The sequence below is a fragment of the Trichosurus vulpecula genome, chromosome 8, assembly GCF_011100635.1.
Source record: "Trichosurus vulpecula isolate mTriVul1 chromosome 8, mTriVul1.pri, whole genome shotgun sequence".
NCBI lineage: Eukaryota > Metazoa > Chordata > Mammalia > Diprotodontia > Phalangeridae > Trichosurus > Trichosurus vulpecula.
Window position 1 is genome coordinate 264,318,794 of NC_050580.1, and position 21,987 is coordinate 264,340,780.

Sequence of the window (21,987 nt, forward strand, 5' to 3'; positions counted from 1 at the left end):
TTCATGTATCCTTTGCAGTTGATTTGGGTGACTTATCCACTCAAAGTTGTTTCTAAAACAATATTGCTGTTACTTTACATAGTGTTCTCTTGGTTCAGCTCATTTTGCTCTTCATTACTTCGTGCAAGACCTTTCATGTCTTTCTAAGATCACTGGGCTCCACATTTCTAATAATTAATATGTTCCATGTTCTTCTAACTTTGTTGTGATGGCTCTCTTTATATCTAGGTCATATATCCATTTGGACTTTATCTTGGTAAATGGTGTGAGACATTGGTCTATGCCAATCTTGACATATAAATGGGAAGCACTTTGAGGGAAAGGAGCCTTGCTATGTTGAATTAAATTGCATTGCCTTAGTCAAACAGTGACCGGCAGAAGTGAGGCAAAGAGATTCAGTAACTTGCCCACACAGTAGTACATGTCTGAGGCTGGATTTGAACTCACGTCCTCTTGACTCCAAGCCCAGGGCACAATCCACTCTGCCCCCAAAAAAGTATTTTCTATATCTGCTCAGGTAATTGTGTAACTGTGAAGGAAGGGTGAAAACCTTAGTAAATGCTTTTCTGTTTTCTTCTTGTGGTTTTATCAGAGATACGTCTGTAATATGCGTAGATCATAAAATCATAACTCTTAGAACTGCAAGGAACCTGAAGTGGCAGCCATCTCAAATAGAAACAGGGGCCACTAAATTCAACATAAGGATCCTTGTGGGCTGCATATTAACTTAGGAAAAACATATTAACATTACTTTTCTATTATATTTTATTTATTTTGTTAAATATTTCCTAATTATATTTTAATCTGGTTCAGGGGACACTTGGGAGAGTTGTGGTACCAGCTGTGTGTTTGACACCTTGATGAAGATCAATCCCCTCATTTTGCAGTGAGGAAACTCCCCTCAAGTTCACATAGATAGTAAGCAGATGAGAGAGGCTTTGAACTTGGGACCTCTGACAGCACTGCGCTAGGTCGATTCAGTGCTGATTCTTCAAATAGTCTCAGAAGAGCAAACAAAATGGGCCTATGTATCAGCAAATTTGGGATCTTCTCAGTCACTTCATTTTAGTAATCATACTGTCCATGTACTTTTATTTTTATTAATTTTTAAAAAATTTATCTTTTGTAGAACAATAAAAAGTAGTCTAATTTATTCATATGCAATATGTTCAGCTGTTCCACAATTAATGGGCACTTCCTTTGTTTTCAAATTGCTACACCCCCAAAAAAGAGCTTCTGTAAATATTGTGTGTGTGTGTGTGTGTGTGTGTGGTGTGTATGTGTATATGTGTCCGTTTTTTCTGTCTTTGGCAGAAAGGCCTTTGATGTGAAGGCCCAATAGTGGTATCTCTGTGTTACAGGCTGTACATAATTTGGCAAGTTTTAGGCATAGCTACAAATCATTTTCCAGAATGGTCTTATCATTTCACGTGTCCACTAACAAGACATTTATATGTTTGTTTTTCTGCAGTCCCTCCAAAATTTGGCATTTTTTCTTTTTTTGTCAATTTTGCCAATATGAGGTGTATAAGGTAGAAACTCAGGCTGAATTTAACTTTTTGCTTATTTTTAACTTATTTTGTTTCTTGACTCTAAACTACATTGTCTAGGTTTTATAACCTTCTTTATATAGTTACCTTTGCAATGAAGTTGGTGTATGCGCATCAATATGTGTTGACCTGGATGGAGTATTTTGTCACGCTCTTCATAGCATGTCCCTACTTGTTCATTCTCAGCAACAAAAACTGGTTCACAAAACTACAGTATATTTATTGTGACATTCTGGCTAAGCTCAGAATGAACACTGCCAAGCGAGACCAAATCTTTCATGAAATGATTCTTCTTCTTGTCTTTGGACAGTGTCCATCCTTTCACTTAACTTCAACTTCCTTACGTTTTCTGGGTTTTTTTTTTTGTACTGAGAATGTGAATGTATTGATACGGTTTCAATGACTAAAATATTGTGTCAACTTGTTGGTAGTTGGACAAGAATCTCCCATTTAGAGTAGCAACATTAAATCGAAGTTTATAGATGCTCTAACCTATTTGTGATTTTAAGGTCCTTCTTTGGCCTTCTCTGTTACCACATCGTCAGAACTGCAGAAACAGAACGGGGTCACCTAGAGCTGAAGGCCACTTGTATTGAAAGGAAGACAGAATTGCACTAATACGTGACTTGGATAGAACTTAGAGAATGGAAGGAAAGAGTTCAACGACCAGAGACTAGCACAGAGAGAAAAAAAAGATGACTATTTAGGTGTTCTTGTGAACAAATGTTGACAGTTTTGAAGATCATAAAGCTTAATGAAGCACAAAATTCAAATGACACGAAAATTTACATGATATATTTTCTGATCATTTTAATTGAGTATTTCATGACCAATTCAGTTTTAGTCAGACGACTGAATTAAATTAATTGAGCGATATTAAACTATGTCTGAATTGATAATAAAGTACCTGATAAATAGAAGTATGTTTAGAATGATCTTATACACACATGTACATATATGTATGTACATATATATGCATACACACATACATGTATACATGCATACATATTTGTGTCTAATAGTAACCATCTCTAGGGCAGGGGGAAGGGAAGGGAAGAAAAAAAGAAATTTACATGAAAAATTTATTGTATATTTAGAAGGAATAGCAAAGTTGTGCATAATAAATTTGCAGTTTCACATGTAATCATCTTTTTATTATTCTACTATGTTAAGGAAATGCTTGTTTTATTTCATAAATTAAAAATAAAATAAATAAAATTTTTAAAAGTAACCGATTAAGATATGTGATACACAACTATATACATACATGCATACGTACCTACGTGTATGTGCATATATATATATATATATATATATATATATATATATATATATATACATCTATCCATCCATCTGAACCTGTGATTGCATCTGTGTGGAAACTCTCTGCACTGATAAAGACCAGCGACTCATCTTGTGACTTTACGGTCTTACGCAGTGGTCTGGGTAGTTCAGAGACTTGCCCATAGTCACAAAGTTTGTATGTCAGAGTGACTTGAATCCAGGTCTTTCCATCTGCCAGTCTATCTGTATACACTACACCATGCGTCCTCTCACATATGTGAACCTTGTGTGTGTGTGTGTGTGTGTGTGTGTGCGTGCGCGTGTGTGTGTATACACACGTATATAGATAGATATAGATATATGCATAAGAAAGATGGAGGTATGTCTAGTTGCTAAACAAAGAGCATATATAATACACATATGCATCTGCTTATAAAGCCTTCATAGAAACAGTCCATTGATTATCTGTGTAACTTTTATTTAGAAAGACCCGTGTGCATTTTTCCCACCTGAGGATACATGAAGACTATGACGACCTCTTATCAGCACCCCCAGCCTCTAGCATAATGCATAATAAATAGATGTGGAATGAATGAATACAAGTGCTGAGGAATCTAAAACAAGTTAAAAAGTACTTGGTGAACAAACGGCCTTACCTCCATAAACGATCCCAAACTGTCCTGAACCCAGTACTTCATCTGGAAAGATCTGATATACAGTACTAATGTCCTGTTGGTAACAAGCACAATATACACCAACTATTAGCTGAAGGCAAAAAAGTCAAACCTGATCATTAAAGTAGGTGTTTTGAGAATTTTGTTTTAATGAGAAGCATTCTATATCTAAACATAACCCGAATATATATATGCACACACATATACACACATGTGTGCATGTATGTATCTATACATGTGCATATAAACACACATATGTATGTATGTGTTCCAGGATTATATAGCCAATAAGTGTCTAATGGGACTAAAACCTTAATAAGTCAACAGTGTGGTGCGGCAGTCAAAACTTCATTTTTATTAGAGAAAGAAGGAAATAAGCATTTATTAAGCACCTACTAGGTACTAGGCCATGTGCTAAGTACTTTACTTGTAGTATCTCATTTGATCCTTACAATAACTCTGGGAGGTAGGTGTATGACTATCCCCATCATACAGTTGAGTCAGTGACTTGCCCAGGGTCACACAGCTAGGTAAGTGTCTGAGGTAAGAATTGTACTCAGGTTTTTATGACTCCAGGTCCAGGGCTCTACCCTCTGTGCCACCTAGCTACAATGATACTCTGCCCTGGCCAGATCCCATATAGAATATCCTGTCATCAGTTCTAGACACCAGAATTTAGGAAGGGCATCGATATAAGGTAGAGAATATCCAGTGAAGGATCAAAATAACAGTAATTCTGCCAGTAAAAGGACTGGCTGAAGGAATGTAATGTTGATGGAATAGGAAGTTCTTCCCTGTCCATTAATAAGCTAATGTGACCACCTGTGTTCAGCTCACAGCTGTGATACATCCTGAGTTACATGGAACCCATCGGGGAGGAACTTTCTTAAAGGGGAAGCTTGTTTATGGGGAGGCTTGCTTGCAGGAAGGCATTCACACCTTTTGGTAATTAGGCACTGAAGCATGAGGATTGTGATGCCTTTGGGCTGTATATATATTCTGAGGTTAGCATTTTGCTTCAGGGATCACTCACGGGAAGAATGTTTGTGTGATTTGGCCAGATGAGACTCTGGGTAGCCATTAAGGAGGCCCCTGGCTTTGAAAACCCAGATGTTGGTGCTCCCTCCTTGGTGATTATGTATGTATCACTTTGGTCAGACATTTGGAAGCCCTCTCTGTTGATCTTTGTGGTAATTTCTCAGATCAAAGAAGCTGTGCTAGCAAGCTGTCCTGGGTATGCTAGGGTGCTTGCTGTTACAAGGAAATGGGTGTATTTAACTTGAAGAATAGAATGTCTAGGGTAATGATTGTGACTAGTGTTCTCAAGTATTTGAAGGCCCATCATGCAGAAGGAGGGTTATGCTCATTCTTTTTGGTTCCTAAAAGCTGAACTAGGAATAATGACTGAAAGGTGCTGATATAAGGTTTCTGAAGGTGAGAACTGCCTTGAAGACAATGGGAAAAGAAAAAAGAAAACTAACGATACCAGGGCAAAAGGTCAGGAAGCCGGGTAACTTTCTTGTTAAAAATCACAGAATCTCAAGAGTTCAAAAGGTCCTCGGAGTCTATCTATTTCAATTCTTCTTACTTGAAGCAAGAACATCCTCTATCAGACCACAGAGATGTGGTCACCCAGCCTCTGCTTGACAATCCTCAGAGTTGGGAAGCTCACCATTTCCAAAGCATGCCCATTCCATTTGGGAAGATCTAACAGGAATATCTTGTTTACATTAATCTGCAATCTACCCCTTTCTTACTTATAGTAATTCTGCCCTCTACAACATTGCAAACCAAGTCTAATCTCTCTTCCATGGAATGGTTGTTCAAATACTTAGAGAAAAACCATGTCCTCCCACTTTCACAAATCTCTTAGCTAAATGCCAACAGATCCTTCAAATAATTCTCATATTACTTGGAATTTCTTTACTATCTTGACCATTTCCTTTGGAGACATTTCAGCTAATCACTGCTGTCCCTAAAAAATGTGATGGTCTAACCTAAATACAAATGTAGTTCAACCAGAGCAGCAGAGCATTGAGGGGCCTGATTCTTCCATTATGAAGCCTAAGGTCACAGATATTTCAGTAGTTGTCACATCACATCAGAGAAGCAGCTTAAACTTGGAGTCCATCAAAACATTCATATCCTTGTCAGTAAAAGGACTGTTTGGCCATTTTCACACACCCCCTTCCCAGATTCCTCAAATCTGATACTAATAAAATGGATTTTTCAGATCATAGATGTAGAACTTTATATGGATCCCTATTGAATCTTATTTAATTTGATTCAGCCAACCATTCCACTCTGCTGAGGCCTTTGGGACCTAAACCTAAATTTTGTCAGCCAAGAAGTCAGCTTTCCCTTCAGGCCCTTTTGTTTACAACCTCTTAACTGCTAGTTTGAAATCTAGCTGGAAATGTCAATGTTTCAGTGAGTTTTTATATTATTTCTTAAAGAATAATTAAAACCCTGCTGCCTACCCTTAGGGAATGTACTCCCTATTCTCAGGAAATCACATCTTGAAAAGGGTTGGGGGATGGGGTGAAGGAAATGGAAATGAATTGAGTTCTAGTGAAAGGCATGGGAAAGGGAGAGAAATTGGTGAGAATTGAATCCTGGAGACTTGATAGTTAAATTTCTCTAATTTCCTTTTTCCAAGAGTCTAGGTTACAGAAAAAAATTGAAAGTTTTTTTAAAAAAGACAAGTTAAGGCAGTGGTTTTGGAATTATAGATGTTTAAAAAGAATTTAAGATCTTTTTTCCATTCATGTGCGTGTTGCAGAGATTTGTGCAGCGATTAGTTTAATGTCTCTTTGCTATTAATGGGGTTATTTGTGAGGTCCCTAGCAGTGAACTGTTTGTATAAAATATTTAACATTTTGTCTGTGATATGCAAGAACTCAAGGAGAAAAGGAAGATTCAAATTGGCCACCAAGGCTGAAGGAGATTGGTCCCTTAGGGACTAGCTGAGGGCATTGTATATCAGAAAGACATCATATCTCAGAGCTGAAGGATTAAATATGAGAACCCTGACTTGAGCCTGGGTTAGATTATTCTATATTAATGCAACAGTGCTGAAGGTACCTATCTGAGGGGGTTTATTTGTATTCTGGAATATGGTAAACATATTCATGATCCTGTGATCCATTCCCTTTACGATTTTATAGACTTCTATTCTATTTTCTTTCAGCCTTTATCCTTTGTAATCAAAGATCCATTTATCAGAATTCTGTCCTACTACCAGATCCATCTGACTATCAAGTCCTTGATTCTTCTTGAATATTCTGGAAATTTTAAGTTTTAGATACAAAGTTGCCTGGAGGCTGGAAGATGGACTGGATAGATTTTGAAGTTTTCTCTTTCTCCCTCCCAACATTTTTCTCATTGACTGTTCCAATCTAGAGTAGAACTAGTCATCTTTAAATTTTCTGGGAGTAAGAAACTAGTAACAGGTCAAACTTAATAGAAGTAAATAATGATGCCACCCTCCCAAAGGGGAAATGAGCGCACATCTTCCTGTAGCCTTTGGGAATCTTCTACTTTCTGATTTTTCTTGGGTTCATCAGAGACCTGACACTCCTGAAAGATGACATAGCTGAGACTATAGGAGCTCACTCCTGAAAGATGACATAGCTGAGACTATAGGAGCTCACTCCTGAAAGCTGACATAGCTGAGACTATAGGAGCTCACTGACTATTCTGGAGGCACCAAAGTTCACTAATTCCTATGAAAGCTCGTACAAATAGCCATTGATTTAGAAAACTTCAGCAATGTGTGGAATTGCACGAAATTAGATTTTTAAACGTGTATATGAGGCTACGTAGGGCTGAAAGCAGTATTCTGTGCCATAATGGTGAAGGATCAACTCATCCTTTGTCAATTTGCCTTTGGGGGAAGATATCCTGAGAAAAACAAAAGTACGGCAAAGTTCAAAATTTCAGAGTACCGGGGATCTATACTGTGCTATACCACTGATAAAGTCAAAGTTGGTGCCTCTAGGTCTGAGCAAGTAGATGTATAAAACCTGACCTGTCAAACTTTCCAGAGCCTAACTACGGAATGTGCAAGTGACAAAAGCATCTCAAGGTCCTTGCCATATAGTGCAGGCTTAAAAAACAGCGGCCAAAGGATCAGAATTAATGAATGTTTTGGATAGGCTGCTGACCCTATTTTCCCCTCTAACAGCCAAAGTGTGTTCTCTATGTGAAATATGAAAAGCTCTAAGACCTGGGTTCAACTCAAGCCCCTGATGCTTAGTCTCCATGTGACCCTGGACAAGTCATTTAATCTTCTTGAGTCTTAGTGTCCTCATCCACAAAGTGAGACCCAGGGTCATATTTAGGCTCTGCATCTGTGGTCCTGTGATATCACTACCATTGTTATAAACACAGAAACCCAGTCCCAGAGTTGTTAGTCAATTTGCTCAGAATCATTTACTAATAATGTCACATCAATGCAGCGCTTTAAGGTTTGTAAAATACTTTTCTGGAAACACTGTAAGGTAAGTATTGTGAGTAGCATTATATCTCCATTTTACAAATCAAACGACAAAAGCCTAAATGACTCGTCCAAGGTCACAGAACTACTGTCAAGGTCAGGATTCAAACCTAGATCTGTACAGTTCTGGTGCTTTTTCTATAGCCCCTGTTCTCCTGGGGACAGCTGGATGGCACAGTGGATACAGTGCCAGCCCTGGAGTCAGGAAGACTGTTCTTCCTAAATTCAGATCTAGCTTCAGACATTTTAACAAGAAAACCCCAGATGGGATCACAAAGATTCAGACGTGACTGAAACAACTGAACAACAACATTCTGCTGCTAACATAACTGAGTTCAGCTTGCTTCTAGGAGACCTAGGTCTCCACTTGGCAAATTTGGCCCGGCAATAACGGCAGACAGTGTAGAAAAATTTCCCAGTGTTGCATATGAAGAGCAATTCTGCAATAACATCTAGAACAGGTTGGTTCTTAGTTTGGAGTCTATAAACTTGTGTTTTTAAATATATACATATACATACATACATATATATGTTTGAGAACTATTTCAATATAGTTTCCATTATAATTATGTGTATTTTAATTTTTGCATTTAAAAATATTATTCTGAGAAGGGGTCCATAGGCTTCAGCAGACGGCCAGAGAAGTACGTGTGCCCCGAAAGGTAAAGAACCCCTGTTATAAAGTCTTATGGAAAAGAGGACACCCCAATTCATCATATTAGACCCTCTATGAAACGTTGCCAGTAGGAATGATTAAAATAAATGTTTCACCTGCATTTTTTCTTTTCTTAAATACGTTTCCCCACTTAAAAAAATAACTCTCAAATACTCACCACATTTTCTTGAATCTGGCAGTTTGATACAGAGATACTGATGGATATGTCCCCTGGAATTATACATGTAAAAAGAAAAAGTCAATAAAGAAGATATGTGGAGTTAATGCCGAAGAAAAATAAATTATAGTGCTATCTATTTTAAAGTAAATCAGAACAATTAGATTTTTTTATTTCTTTTTTTTTCTTTATTTTTCTTTTTGGAGGGGGGAAGGCAGGGCAATTGGAGATAAATGACTTGCCCAAGGTCACACAGACAATTAGATTTTTTAAAGAAAATTTCTATTTGATAATTTTTATCTCTTTGCAATCATAGAATTATTCCTTACAAATTTTTATTTAACAGTCTTTTAGCATCTGTATTGGTAGGAAAGATGGATACATAGACTGGGATAATAGAACAATAAATGCAGCACTTTGACTCCCCAAACATGGAGTGTATGCACCAACTTCATGACTGGGAGAACTGTATGAAAATTTTTAAAAGAAATCACCATTTCAGAGAAAATAAGTCTCTAAAAATCTACATTTTCTCGCCTACCCTTCAGTGACTGCATGCAGCCGATTTGTGATACTGTGTTTCTGATGCTGCTGATGGGTAAGCTATCACCTGGGAGCTGACTGTCATTCATTAACAGTTCTTGGGTACCTACTGTGTGCAGAGCTCCATGCTGGACAGGATTGAAGAAAGTGTCTCACATCGATTCTGTCTAAAACAGCAGAGCTCTTTCTGACACACCTGCCACAATCAGGGTGAGTCAATCACATTTTTCTTTCGTGAACAATAGTCCCAGACTGGTGCTGATGCTTAAACCAAACATAAATGGTTCACACAGACATGCTACAACTTTATTATATAATTTATTTTAAAAGTCGATAGTAAAATCGTACTTTTAAAAAATATTTCTTGGGATTGTGGCATACCAAGATGCCAAGTGTTTCTAAATGCTAGGTCATATCCTTCTAAAGAGTGTTATTTTACTCACTGGAAAGCCACAGCAACACACGGAGAGGCAGGAGTAGAAAACGAACAGGACTGCCACCTTTTTACAACATCCCTAATCAAATGAGCATCATCGTGAAAACATGTTACCATACATAATGAGAGTGAAAGAAAGGCGAACTCACGGTGTAAACTGGGTCCAGACCCAGGGGGTGCTCCCTTTGGAATGACAGGCATAAGAGCATGCTGAATAGCCATCTCCCACATTCTGGCCACATCGGTGCCGGCCCCACTGTTAAGTATGCTGTTGCTTGGTGGAGGGCTTGAGGGACTGACTACATTTTCTCCCACATAGTAGACTACATGTTCTGTAGTGATTTCAAAACAATGGGGGTTGGCCCCACTAGGAATTAAAGAAAAAGTTTTTGCAGGTTCCAGGGATAAAATTTCAGATAGTGGAATTTCCTATGGAATAAACGATTATATGTAGATTATCAAAAATATATAAATTGGAAGAATTTTTAAAAAACAATCCTCCTAGGACATATTAATAAACATCCCTGAAAAGCAAACATTATTTATCATTTCTATTGCTGACAGGTGTTTACTTAAAAACACGCACATACATTTTTCATTTTTTTTGGAGGGAGGAAGGCAGGGCAATTGGAGTTAAGTGACTTGCCCAAGGCCACACAGCTAGTGTGTCAAATGTCTGAGGCCACATTTGAACTCAGGTCCTCCTGACTCCAGGGCTGGCACTCTACTCACTGCGTCATCTAGCTACCCTAAAACATGCATTTTTAATCATACACTGGCATTATAATCTCCATTCTACAGAAAACAATCTTCCAAGTCCACAAAGAATAAGTGAGGTCTTGGATTGCTATTATTTTAATATTTATTAAAATTAATGAATCTAATTTAAGTGAAAATTAGTATAAATGAAGAATACAGAAAATTAATATTGGTCTAAACTCATATGAAGAAACATGACTTTTTAAAGTATCCTAAAAGACTATAAAAACAAGATTAAGTTTTTCTAAATTGCAATTATTACTGTGACATAAAAAGACTAGTGAGTAATTCTTAGTAGAAATCAAGAAGGCTACTAGTTTAAGAAGCACATTTTCTCTGCTGGATAACATGTGACTGTCCCTTTCCCTGTTATTTCAAAGACAAATGCAGTTCAGGCCAACATGCAAGAAGAAAGAGAAAACATTATAATAGAGCAGACATAACAGAATGCTAAGAGATTCCTCATATTTACTGCTCACTTAATGGTAAAAAGGATTCATTTACTTACTGATAAACAAATAATAATAATCTTAGTTTCAAAACTAACAAAATGATCCACCCAGAATCCACGCCTACTTTTCTCCTTAGCTGAGAATTGAATAATATTTAATCAAGCAACTTCAGACTAGACTTCTTAATCTAGAGCGTGTTGATTTAGGTAAAAGCCCTCAGTGGGTCTGGTCTCATGTGTCAAACAGAGCTTGACAGAACTAAGAGATTAATTTCATCTGATCTGTTTCATTTTGTGAAGAATTCCTCGCAGGTATAAAGAGACTGGCAGTTGTTTGCTGGAGAAAGAAGGCTGAACCTGGAGTCAAACATGTGAGTCCAAAACCCTCTTCTGCCGCATATTCCCTGAGTGAAACTGGTCCTCAGTTTCCTCATTTGTAAAATGGGGGAACTGGTCCCTCCCATCTCTAGTTCTACGAGCCTATGAAGCTAGGCTGAGTGCACAGGGGGAGCAGCTTAAATCATAACATTCAATTCTGCCGTACTCTGGAGTGTGGTCAGTGTGTAGAACAAGTCTTCGAATAGAACTCCTTTCCAGAATGTGTCGTATATATGCGAATAGAAAGCACTAGATTACATTTAGAATACGCAGGGAGATCTTCCGTTGTGAAAATATCCTGTCAGATCTTCCTTCAGAAGGAGCATCGTTAACAAATAGAAGGGTTTGCCTCTAATGACACTTACGGATGCCATTCATCTAGTACTTTAATATTTGCAAAATACTGAACTCCCAACCAGTCTTCAAGAAGTGTAATGTGTGCTCATTCCCCCATTTTGCAGATGAGAAATATGAGGACTTGAAAAGTTGAATTCTGGGGGACAAACCAAGCTAAAAAAGAAATGGCTTCTCCACAGTCACAGAGCTAGTAGATGACTTGGGAACTGAATTCTAATTTCTGGACTTAAAATCCAACACTCCTTTTCACTCTGCCACAACACCTCTATAAGGAAAAAAACACCGTGGCAAGGCGTCGAGGGATTCTATAAGATTTCTTTATCTTTAAGAAAGTGCAATGGGGCTGAGAGAAAAAGCAATATATACAGCAACTACATGTTTACTTTAAGAATTCACTATTTGTCTATCTTTATTGGCCTCAAACATTCCAGAGAAGAAATCACCTGACTCGGGAATTTTTTTTTTCACGGAGAACAGTACTAAGGGAAACTGAATTCCTCTGATGAGTCATTAGGCCATAACTTTATCCTTTAGAAAACTGCAAACTACATAGAAAAAAGAATCTTATGAAATTGTGATACAGAGGTTGAAGCAAGAAAAATAATCTTTGAATGGACTAAACATGAATGTCCACAAGTAAATTGTATCATATCACTGATTATATTAACATGAGAAAATACCAGAAAGTGATACAGAACAAAAACGAAGCCATCCTTCCTTACCTTGTAATATTTGCTTCCAGTATCATTTTGAAAGAGTGTGATGCATTTGCTGTCTAATCTCCAGTAGTGCCGTTTCCTCTGTAATGAAAAAAAAGTATTAATGATCTCTTCCAAACTTTCAAATAACACGAGATTAGGAGAACCAATGTGTTTTCCAATAACACTTTTTACTCTGCTTAAAGTACAAGATAACTAAATGGTAATAGATAAGAAAAAACTGGAAAGATACTGCAACAGTTTGCAAATACTCATTATTTTGTACCATCAGAATGTCACATTGAGTCAGACCAACTGCCAACCTATATTCTATTTCTAACCACAAGTTATTTTGCGGGATGAAATGCTTCACCTTGGTAATGATAACTCAGGAAATCAAGGATTTATTTCAAGCATCTCCATCTTTCTTTTCACCCATAACAGACCTAGACTTACCTTGGTAATTCAATGGATCCATAGGTCACCCAAGTCTTCTAAATCAATGTGACGCTTACCCGAAAGAGCTCAAGCTTTTGAATCAGAGTACCTGAAATCAAATCTGTTCTGTATGACTTTATGCCTGTGTGACCTTGGAGAAGTCACTTTGCTTTAGGGGTGTCAGTTTTCCTTATCTGTCAAATGACAGGGTTGGACTAGATGTCTTGAATATACTATGAAATTCTAAATCTCTGATTCTATGATCCTCCCATACTCTGTGGAGGATATACCTAAAATGCTGGGAATTCTTTTAGACATTTTAATACTTCATAAATATCACCATGATCCTTGCGATATTCATTTGTTATCTCTTATTCTCATTACATAACCATCCCATCTCCTTTTCTGGTCATAAACTCTTCAATATTCTTTTGATTTTAATGCCATTTGGTTTTGGTAAATCAGCAATTTTTCACAATATACCGCAACTACTTATAACAGTCATCAGGCATTAATTATCCTTTGACTGATCACTAAATATTTTTATTTTCCTAAGACAAAAATTAAAAAGGAATGAAATAAAGATTAAATAATATTTGATCTGAGAATTATTTAAGAATTAATTAAGATTAAAGCCAGTGGAGTTTATTGTTATAAGGCAGTGATAGATCAGACCTGTGTTTTGTGAAATCACTTTGCCATCTGAAGTAGGGAGAGACTTGAGGAAGATACACCAGTTAGGAAGGTTTTGTAATACTAGTCCAGGCAAAGGGGCATGGCCAAGATGGTGGAGTAAAGGCAGGGACTCGCCTGAGCTCTCCCCCAAACCCTTCCAAATACCTTTAAATACTAAATCTAAACAAATTCTAGTGGGGCAAAATCCAAAAAAGATGGAGTGAAACAAGTTTCCAGGCCCAGACAACTTAGAAGGTTGGCACAAAAGGTCTGTTTTACTGGGAAGAGAGAGGAACACAGTCTACCACAGGCTGTGCCAGCACAGACATGGTCCCAGCAAAGCAGGAGCAGGCCTTAGGTGACTGAATCAATGGCAGCAGTGCTGGTTTCCAGACCTCTCAGCCCGCAGACGGTAAGGGGATCAGACAATGGGTCAGAAGAAGATTCACAGGGGTCCCTTTGCTAGCACCAGGGGAAGAACTCTGTTGCATTGCCCGTACCTGAATCTGGGTCACAGTACTGGATCTCAGTCCCAGTGTGAGAAGGAGCACCAGCACAGCAGAGCTTGCAGCTGCAGGGGATCAGGGACCCTAATCACCATTCAATGACCAAAAAGAGGTCTTGCAGTCCCTCATAAATAGGTGCATAGTATAGGAAAGTAGTAAACACATTTCTCCTTTCCAACTTGGAAGAATCAAAAACTTACAGATCCCCAGAATTACCTCTGAAAACAGCTGCACAAAAAACCTAAAGCTTGGGACTATGCCCCCTCCACTTGGGAAGCAGAGCCCCCTTTAGCATAGAGTTAAAAATCAAGAAATGGGCTGAAAAATGAGCAAACAACAGAAAAATTCTGACCATAAAAAGTTACAATGATGACAAGGAAGATCAAAACAAACACTCAGAAGACAAAAAAGTCAAAATTCCTGCATCCAAAGTCTTAAAGAAAAATATGAATTGGTCTCAGGCCATGGAGGAGCCCCAAAAAAGATTTTAAAAATCAAGTAAGAGAGGTAGAGGAAAAATTGGGAAGATGACTTAGAGTGATACAAGAAAATGATGAAAAAGTGTCAACAGCTTGGTAAAGGAGGCACAAAACATACTGAAGAAAATAACATCTTAAAAAGTAAAATTGGCCAAATGGTAAAAGAGGCACAAAAATCTAATGAAGAGAAGAATGCCTTGAAAAGAATTGGCTAAATAGAAAAAGATACACAAAAAATTTACTGAAGAGAATAACTACTTAAAAAATAGAATTGGCCAAATGGAAAAGGAGGTATAAAAGGTCACTGAAGAAAATAATTCCTTAAAAGATAGAATTGGGCAAATGGAAGCTAATGACTTTATGAGACATCAAGAAACAATCAAACAAAATCAAAAGAATGAAAACATAGAAGAAAATGTGAAATATCCCATTAGAAAAAAGAACTGACATGGAAAATAGATCCAGGAGAAATAATTTAAAAATTACTGGACTATCTGAAAATCATGATCAAAAAAAGAGCTTAGATGTCATCTTTCAAGAAATTATCAAGGAAAACTGTCCTAATATTCTACAACCAGAGGATAAAATAGAAATTCAAAGAATCCACCAATCACCTCCTGAAAGAGATCTCAAAACAAGAACTCCCAGGAATATTATAGCCAAATTCCCGACCTCCCAGATAAAGAGGAAAATACTGCAAGCAGCCAGAAAGAAACAATTCAAATATCAGGGAGCCAGAGTCAGGACAACACAAGATTTAGCAGCTTCTACATTAAAGCATCAGAGGGCTTGGAATATGATATTCTAGGTGGCCAAAGAGCTAGCATCACAACCAAGAATCACCTACCCAGCAAAACTGAGTACACTCCTTCAGGTGAAAAATGGATATTCAATGAAATAGAAGACTTTCAAGCATTCCTGATGAAAAGACCAGAGCTGAATAGAAAATTTGACTTTCAAATACAAGATGCAAAAGAAGCATAAAAACATAAACAAGAAAGAAATAATAAGGGATTTGATAAAGTTAAACTGTTCATTTGCCTACATGGGAAATTGAGGAGATGTCCATCAGCTGGGGAATGGCTGAACAAGTTGTATATGAATGTAACAAAATACTACTGTTCCATAAGAAATGATGAGCAGGCAGACTTCAGGAAAACCTGGAAAGACTTACATGAACTGATGTTGAGTTAAGTGAGCAGTAACAGCACTACTGAACTATGATCTACTATGAATAACTTAGCTATTCTTAGCAACACAATGATCCAAGACAATTCTGTAGGACTTGTGATGAAAGGGGCTGTCCATCTCAAAGAACTGGTAGAGTCTGAATGCAGACCAGAGATGCTTTTTCTTTATTTTTCTTGTTTTTTTTTCCTGTGTTTTCTTTCATAGAATGACCTACATGGAAATGTGTTTTGCATGACTACACATGTATAACCTGTGTCCAACTGCATGCCTTCTTAATAGAGGGGAGGAGAAGAGGGAGAGAATTTGGAACTCACAATTTGGAAAAAGAAGAATGCTAAATTTTTTTACACATAATTGGGAAAAATAAAATATTAAAAAGGATAAAAATAATAGTCCAGGCCAGAGGAATTGAAAGGCTGAACTAGAGTGGTGGCTGTCTGAGTCATAAGGAGAAAGACTCTGAGCTTGGCATCGTGGCAAGTGTGGTACAAATTCTCCAGCACATTCTCTTCTCTTTCAGTTCTGGACCTAGTTCACTGTATCAGTTGTGCCTCTTTAATGCATACATGCACACACATCCATACATGGATATAGTGCATATCAAAATCTAGAAGATGTGTATTCCTCATCCACTTAGTTTTTATAATGTACATGGTAGGCCAATTTTTTTTGGAGTGGCCACAGATCTCACTGAAGAGACCTCACAGAGAACTAGGGTTTGATGCCAATAACACGGTGACATCTACAATGAGGAATATCTGGCTAACTTCATAATCGATACAGATGTAATCTATTTGCCATTTGTATTTCACACAGGACACCATCTATAACACTTGTTGCACACTTCGATGGGCATACATAACCCTGTTTTATGCCCTGCTTGATAATAATCATTGTGACATTAGACAATATTTGCTGGTTGACTGTCCAATTGGACAAAGTTCCCTCCATGAGTTACATCTATCAAGACATCTTATATGACCTGAATAGTTGAATATTTATGTATAGAGAGAGGACTTGCTGCAGACAACTTTTAAGCCTGAAATTTTCTCTACTGAGTCAAAGGCTTTTAGGATATCAACATACACAATAGGATCTTCTATCGTCAGTACCTTCACTAAGCTGTGTGACTGTGTAGATGTGGCCTGTTACAGAAAATAAGTCACAGAAGCTTGCCTGTTCTTTTTTGTATTTTCAAAGCTATACCTAACACGTAACAGGATTTTATAGCTGTGAGGATGTGGGGATATGGGTTAGTAGTTTATAAGGTCTCTCGCATATTTTCAGGCATGTAAACATGCCAATAATATTTTCCATTCTTTTGGATCTTGCCCTCTTTGAGATATCTTGAACATATGTGTCTTCAAAACTGTCATCTCCTTTGTAGATTTCCCTGTATATATTTGGTTAGGTCTAAGGGTTCTTCTCAGTTTCACCTTTTTCAATATTCTCTTTACTTTCTCATGCAGTATAGTACAGCATGTACTAAGTCCAAATTCAGTGGTTCCACTCTGATTAAAGATGAAAATGCATTCTTATGGAAATATCAGAAAATGTGTTCCATTTCAAGTTTGGTTTTTGTCATCTTTCCACTTGCAGTTATTAGTAATCTTGGGATGAAACAGCTTCTCCTCATCCCGAGGTCATTTCCCTTTAAAAAAATAGATTTATGATACCTTTTGTTTTATAATCAAAGTTATTTCTGTCTCTATCCCCCTAACTCTTGGCAATTAACTCTTTCTTGTCACCAGAAAAAAGTAAACCAACCCATACCAAAAACAAAGAGTTAAGGAAAAACAAGGAAATTGACTGTATCTGACCATAGAAGCAACATTTTGTCCTAACACCCCACAATGTGGGATCAATATTGTGGGGCAAAAAATAACTCATATTTTGGCCTCCTTTTAGTGTGTACTTCATTTGAATGACTATAGTAATGCTGTATATCATTCTTCAGGTTAACTGTTACTCCACTGGATCAGTTCATACAAATCTTACCTTGTTTTTCTGACTTTCTTAGTCTTCATGTCTTATTGCATAGTAGTAATAATCTATTACATACAGATACCAGAACTGGGTCAGCCCAGTCACTAATCAATTGGTACTCACTTTGTTTTTAGTACTTACTACCAAATAAAAATGCTGCTATAATCAGTTGCTTGTGGTTAGGCTGAGCTAATATAACAAAAATGACAATTTTACCTAAATTAATTTACTTATTCAGTGCTATACCAGTCGAACTACCAAAAAATATTTTACAGAGCTGGATAAAATAATAAAATTCATCTGGAAGAACAAGAGGTCCAGAATATGTAGGGAATTAATGAAAAGAAATGTTAGGGAAGGGGGCTTACCCATACCAGATATCAAACTGTACTATAAAGCAGCAGTCATCAAAACTACTTGGTACTGGCTAAGAAACACAGTAGTGGATCAGTGGAACAGGTTAGGGACACAAGATGGAGAAGTCAATGACTAGCAATCTACTCTTTGATAAACCCAAAGAATCCAGCTTTTGGGCTAAGAATTCACTATTTAACAAAAACTGCTGGGAAAATTGGAAAATGGTAGGGCAGAAACTGGGCATAGACCAATATCTTACACCGTATGCCAAAATAAAGTCAAAATGGGTTCATGATTTAGGAATAAAGGCTGATACTATAAGAAATTGGAGAGAACAAGGAATAGTTTACCTACAAGATTTATGGGAAAGAAAAGAATTCACAACACAACAAGAGATAGAGAGCATTACAAAATGCAAAATGGATAATTTCGATTATGTTAAATTGAAAAGTTTTTGTATAAACAAAGCCAATGCAACAAAGATTAGGAAGGAAGCAGAAAATTGGGAGAAAATCTTTACAACCAGTTTCTCTGATAAAGGCCTCATCTCTAAAATATACAGAGAACTGAGCCAAATTTATAGGAATACAAGTCTTTCCCCAATTAAGAAATAGTCAAAGGATATGAACAGGCAGTTTTCAGAGGAAGAAATTAAATATATCTATAGGCATACGAAAAAAATGCTCTAAATCACTATTGATGAGAGAAATCCAAATCAAAACAACTCTTGGTACCACATCTCTCCTGTGAGATTGGCTAACATGACAAAACAAGAAAATGATAAATGTTGGAGAGGATGTGGGAAAATTGGAACATTAATATGTTGTTGGTGGAGTTTTGAACTGATCCAGCCATTCTGGAGAGCAATTTGGAACTATGCCCAAAGGGCTATAAAAATGTGCATACCTTTTGACCCAGCAATACCACTTCTAGGGTTGTATCCCAAAGAGATCACACAAGAGGGAAAAGGACCCATATGTACAAAAATATTTGTAGCAGCTCTTTTTGTAGTAGCAAAGGTTGGAAATTAAGGGGATGCCCTTCAATTGGGGAATGGCTAAACAAGTTGTGGTATGTGAAGGTAATGGAACACCATTGTGCTATAAGAAATGGGGAAGATATGGACTTCAAAATAATGTGGGAAGACCTACATGATATAATGCTGAGTGAGAGGAGCAGAACCAGGAGACCATTGTACACAACCACAGACATATTGATTCTGTGGTGACTAACCTCGATGGACTTGGCTCTTCTCAGCAATACAAGGTTCAAAGACAACTCCAAAGGACTCATGATGGAAAAAGCTAGCTACATCCAGAGAAAGAACTATGGAGTCTGAATGCAGATTGAGGCAAACTATTTGCTCTCCTTTTTTTTTCTTTATTTCTTTTGTTTCTTCTTTCTCATGATTCATTCCATTAGTCATAATTCTTCTTTACAACCTGACTATTGTATAAATAAGTTTAATCCGAAGTTATATGTAGAAGATATATTGGATTCCATATCGTCTTGGGAAGTGGGGGGGGGAAGAAAATCTGGAACTCAAAATCACGCGGAAATGAGTATTGTAGGCTAAAAATAAAAAAAAAAATCTTAATTACATAAAGAAACAGCTGGTCCCAAAAAAGTGCTGCTACAGGTAGCTAGGTGGTACTGTGTACAGACTGCCAGTTCTGGAGTCAGAAAGACATCTCCTTGAGTCCCAATCTGGCCTCAGACACTTCTTATCTGAGTCATCCTGGGCAAGTCACTCCACTCTGTTTGCCTCATTTTCCTCATCCGTAAAGTGAGCTAGAGAAGGAAATGGCAAAGCACTCCAGTATCTTTGCAAAGAAAACCCCAAATGGGGTCACGAAGAGTAGGATACAACTGAAAAATGACTGACCCATACAATGAACAAAAGTGCTGCTATAAATACTTTGGTGTTTATGGAATCTTTTTTCTCTGTCTTTGATCTCCGTGGGTCCCAGGCCCTACATAAAGGAATAGGCTTTCTGAGTGATACAGTATAAATAGTTACTTTTATTGCATAATTCTTAAGTTTTTTCCAGAATAATTCCATTCCATTTTAGAAGAGATCAGTTCACGACTTAACCGGCAGTATACTCCTGTGCCTATCTTTTTACAGTCCCTGTAACGCTGCCAGTTTCCTTTGGGGGCATTTTTATCAATTTGCTGGGTATGAGGTGAAACTTGGGTTGTTTTTGTGTACATTTCTCCTATTATTTTTGATGTGAAGCATATTTCATGTGAGAAGATACAGCTTTAATTCTTCCATCTAGCTTCCACAAGCTTGTTTTCCCCTCCATTGCTTTCTACTGTTTTGCCCATCATCCTGTCATCCTTCCACATCTTATAAATGAGATCATATTACAGACCAGTTGTCCTTGGCTTCCATGTCTCTCCTCTTTGCAAGGTGAGCAAATGCTGACAGAAGTAGTTTAGGTTTCTTTTTGGCCTCTACATTGTGGAGCTTATTTTACCTAAGTCAAAATTCTCTAAGAAATGTTAAAAATCAATGTGAATATCTTTTTCTTCATCTCCACATTTCACAGTTGAAAGTCTCTTTAAATAAATCATACTGGTGCTATTATACTTAGATGTTTCTCCTCTCATATCTTCTTCCCCTAATTTGAGGCTGATTTTGCCCTTTGCTCTAACCAGTAGACTACCTGACCACACATAAGCAGCTGATCCTGAAATCCAAATCAGTAACTGGTTGTTTCCTACCCTTTCGGAAATGGTCATTTTCATTTTCTATGATGTTATTCAGTTTCTGCCATATTTAGCACATTCCACAATGGATTTGTCTAAATCTATTTAGATGTTCATGCTGTAATCTCTCCTTGAAATCACTTAGTGTGTTGTGATATATACCAAGAAGGCCAGGAGTTTTCAAGGTGGGAAAATAATTCTGAGCAGAATTAACAGTACCGTGGAATTAAATTTAGAGAAGAATTAAAAGTGGTTCTAATGACCATTTTTACATCTGGAACTCTTTTCATGTTATGGAGAACTCTGAACTGATATACCTCAAAAATTCTTCTATAAACTAGCGTAATCTAGTGTAGCCTGAGGTCCTGAAAGGTTAGGTGCTTCCCCAGGGCCACATAGCTAGTATGTGATGGAGCCAAAACTTAAACCGAGACTTTCCTGACTTAGGTAAGGTCAGCTTGCTATGTACTGTGATGTACTAGCTCTCAGTACAAAGACCATTAAAAAGAAAAACACCCTCAAATTTATGTTCAAACCTTAATTGGCTAAATTTGGTGAGTGTTTTAACTCTTTTTAAAAAGAACAAGATGGACTAGAACATCAAATATAATTAATAACATAATATTAAAATAATATAATTAATCCTAAGATTTCCAAGTGGGATTGGCATTTCTTAGGTCATCTTCCTATCGTTGACCAGATTATTTCATTTTATTTTTGGAAAATATTAACAGTAGATTGAGAGACAGTGTTGCCTAGTGGAAAGAGAGCTGAATGGCCCGGGAGTCAGGGTGATCTGGGTTGGAGTTCTAACTGCCACACACTAGCTTTGCCACCACACCGGGAGTTCCCTACACTGGTCAAATTGCAGATTTGAACTATCACCCAATAATGTGTTACTGAGTAATTAAGTGACCAATAAATGGTCAGTTATTACTTGCTCTTTGAGAAGTTAATCTAATTATCCCTCCTATTCTGTTAGGAATGCAAGAAAACCCAAGTTATGAAATAAACTGAAGTGTCTAAGAATAGGTGGGTGGTAACTGTTCCTCTGATCAATAAAACAATTACATGGAGGACTATTACTCTATAGAACTGGTCAGACAGCAAAATAACACATTAAAGATTCAGGAAGTACACGGGTGGGTTTAACTACATTCTCATCCTTCCTAATATGTC

At 37.3% G+C, this 21,987-nt stretch overlaps 1 protein-coding gene across 3 annotated transcripts in view; it reads right to left on the reverse strand.

Moving 5' to 3' along the window:
- The window catches only part of PRKD1 (protein kinase D1), a 431,283-nt gene that overhangs the window by 57,690 nt on the left and 351,606 nt on the right, over positions 1-21,987 (reverse strand). For all 3 annotated transcript variants that reach the window (XM_036736930.1, XM_036736933.1, XM_036736931.1), the window contains 4 exons: positions 12,486-12,563; positions 9,968-10,247; positions 8,840-8,892; positions 3,491-3,563 (listed from right to left, as the gene is read on the reverse strand). In XM_036736930.1, coding sequence (XP_036592825.1) covers positions 3,491-3,563; positions 8,840-8,892; positions 9,968-10,247; positions 12,486-12,563 — 484 coding nt within the window. The remainder of the gene's footprint in view (positions 1-3,490; positions 3,564-8,839; positions 8,893-9,967; positions 10,248-12,485; positions 12,564-21,987) is intronic.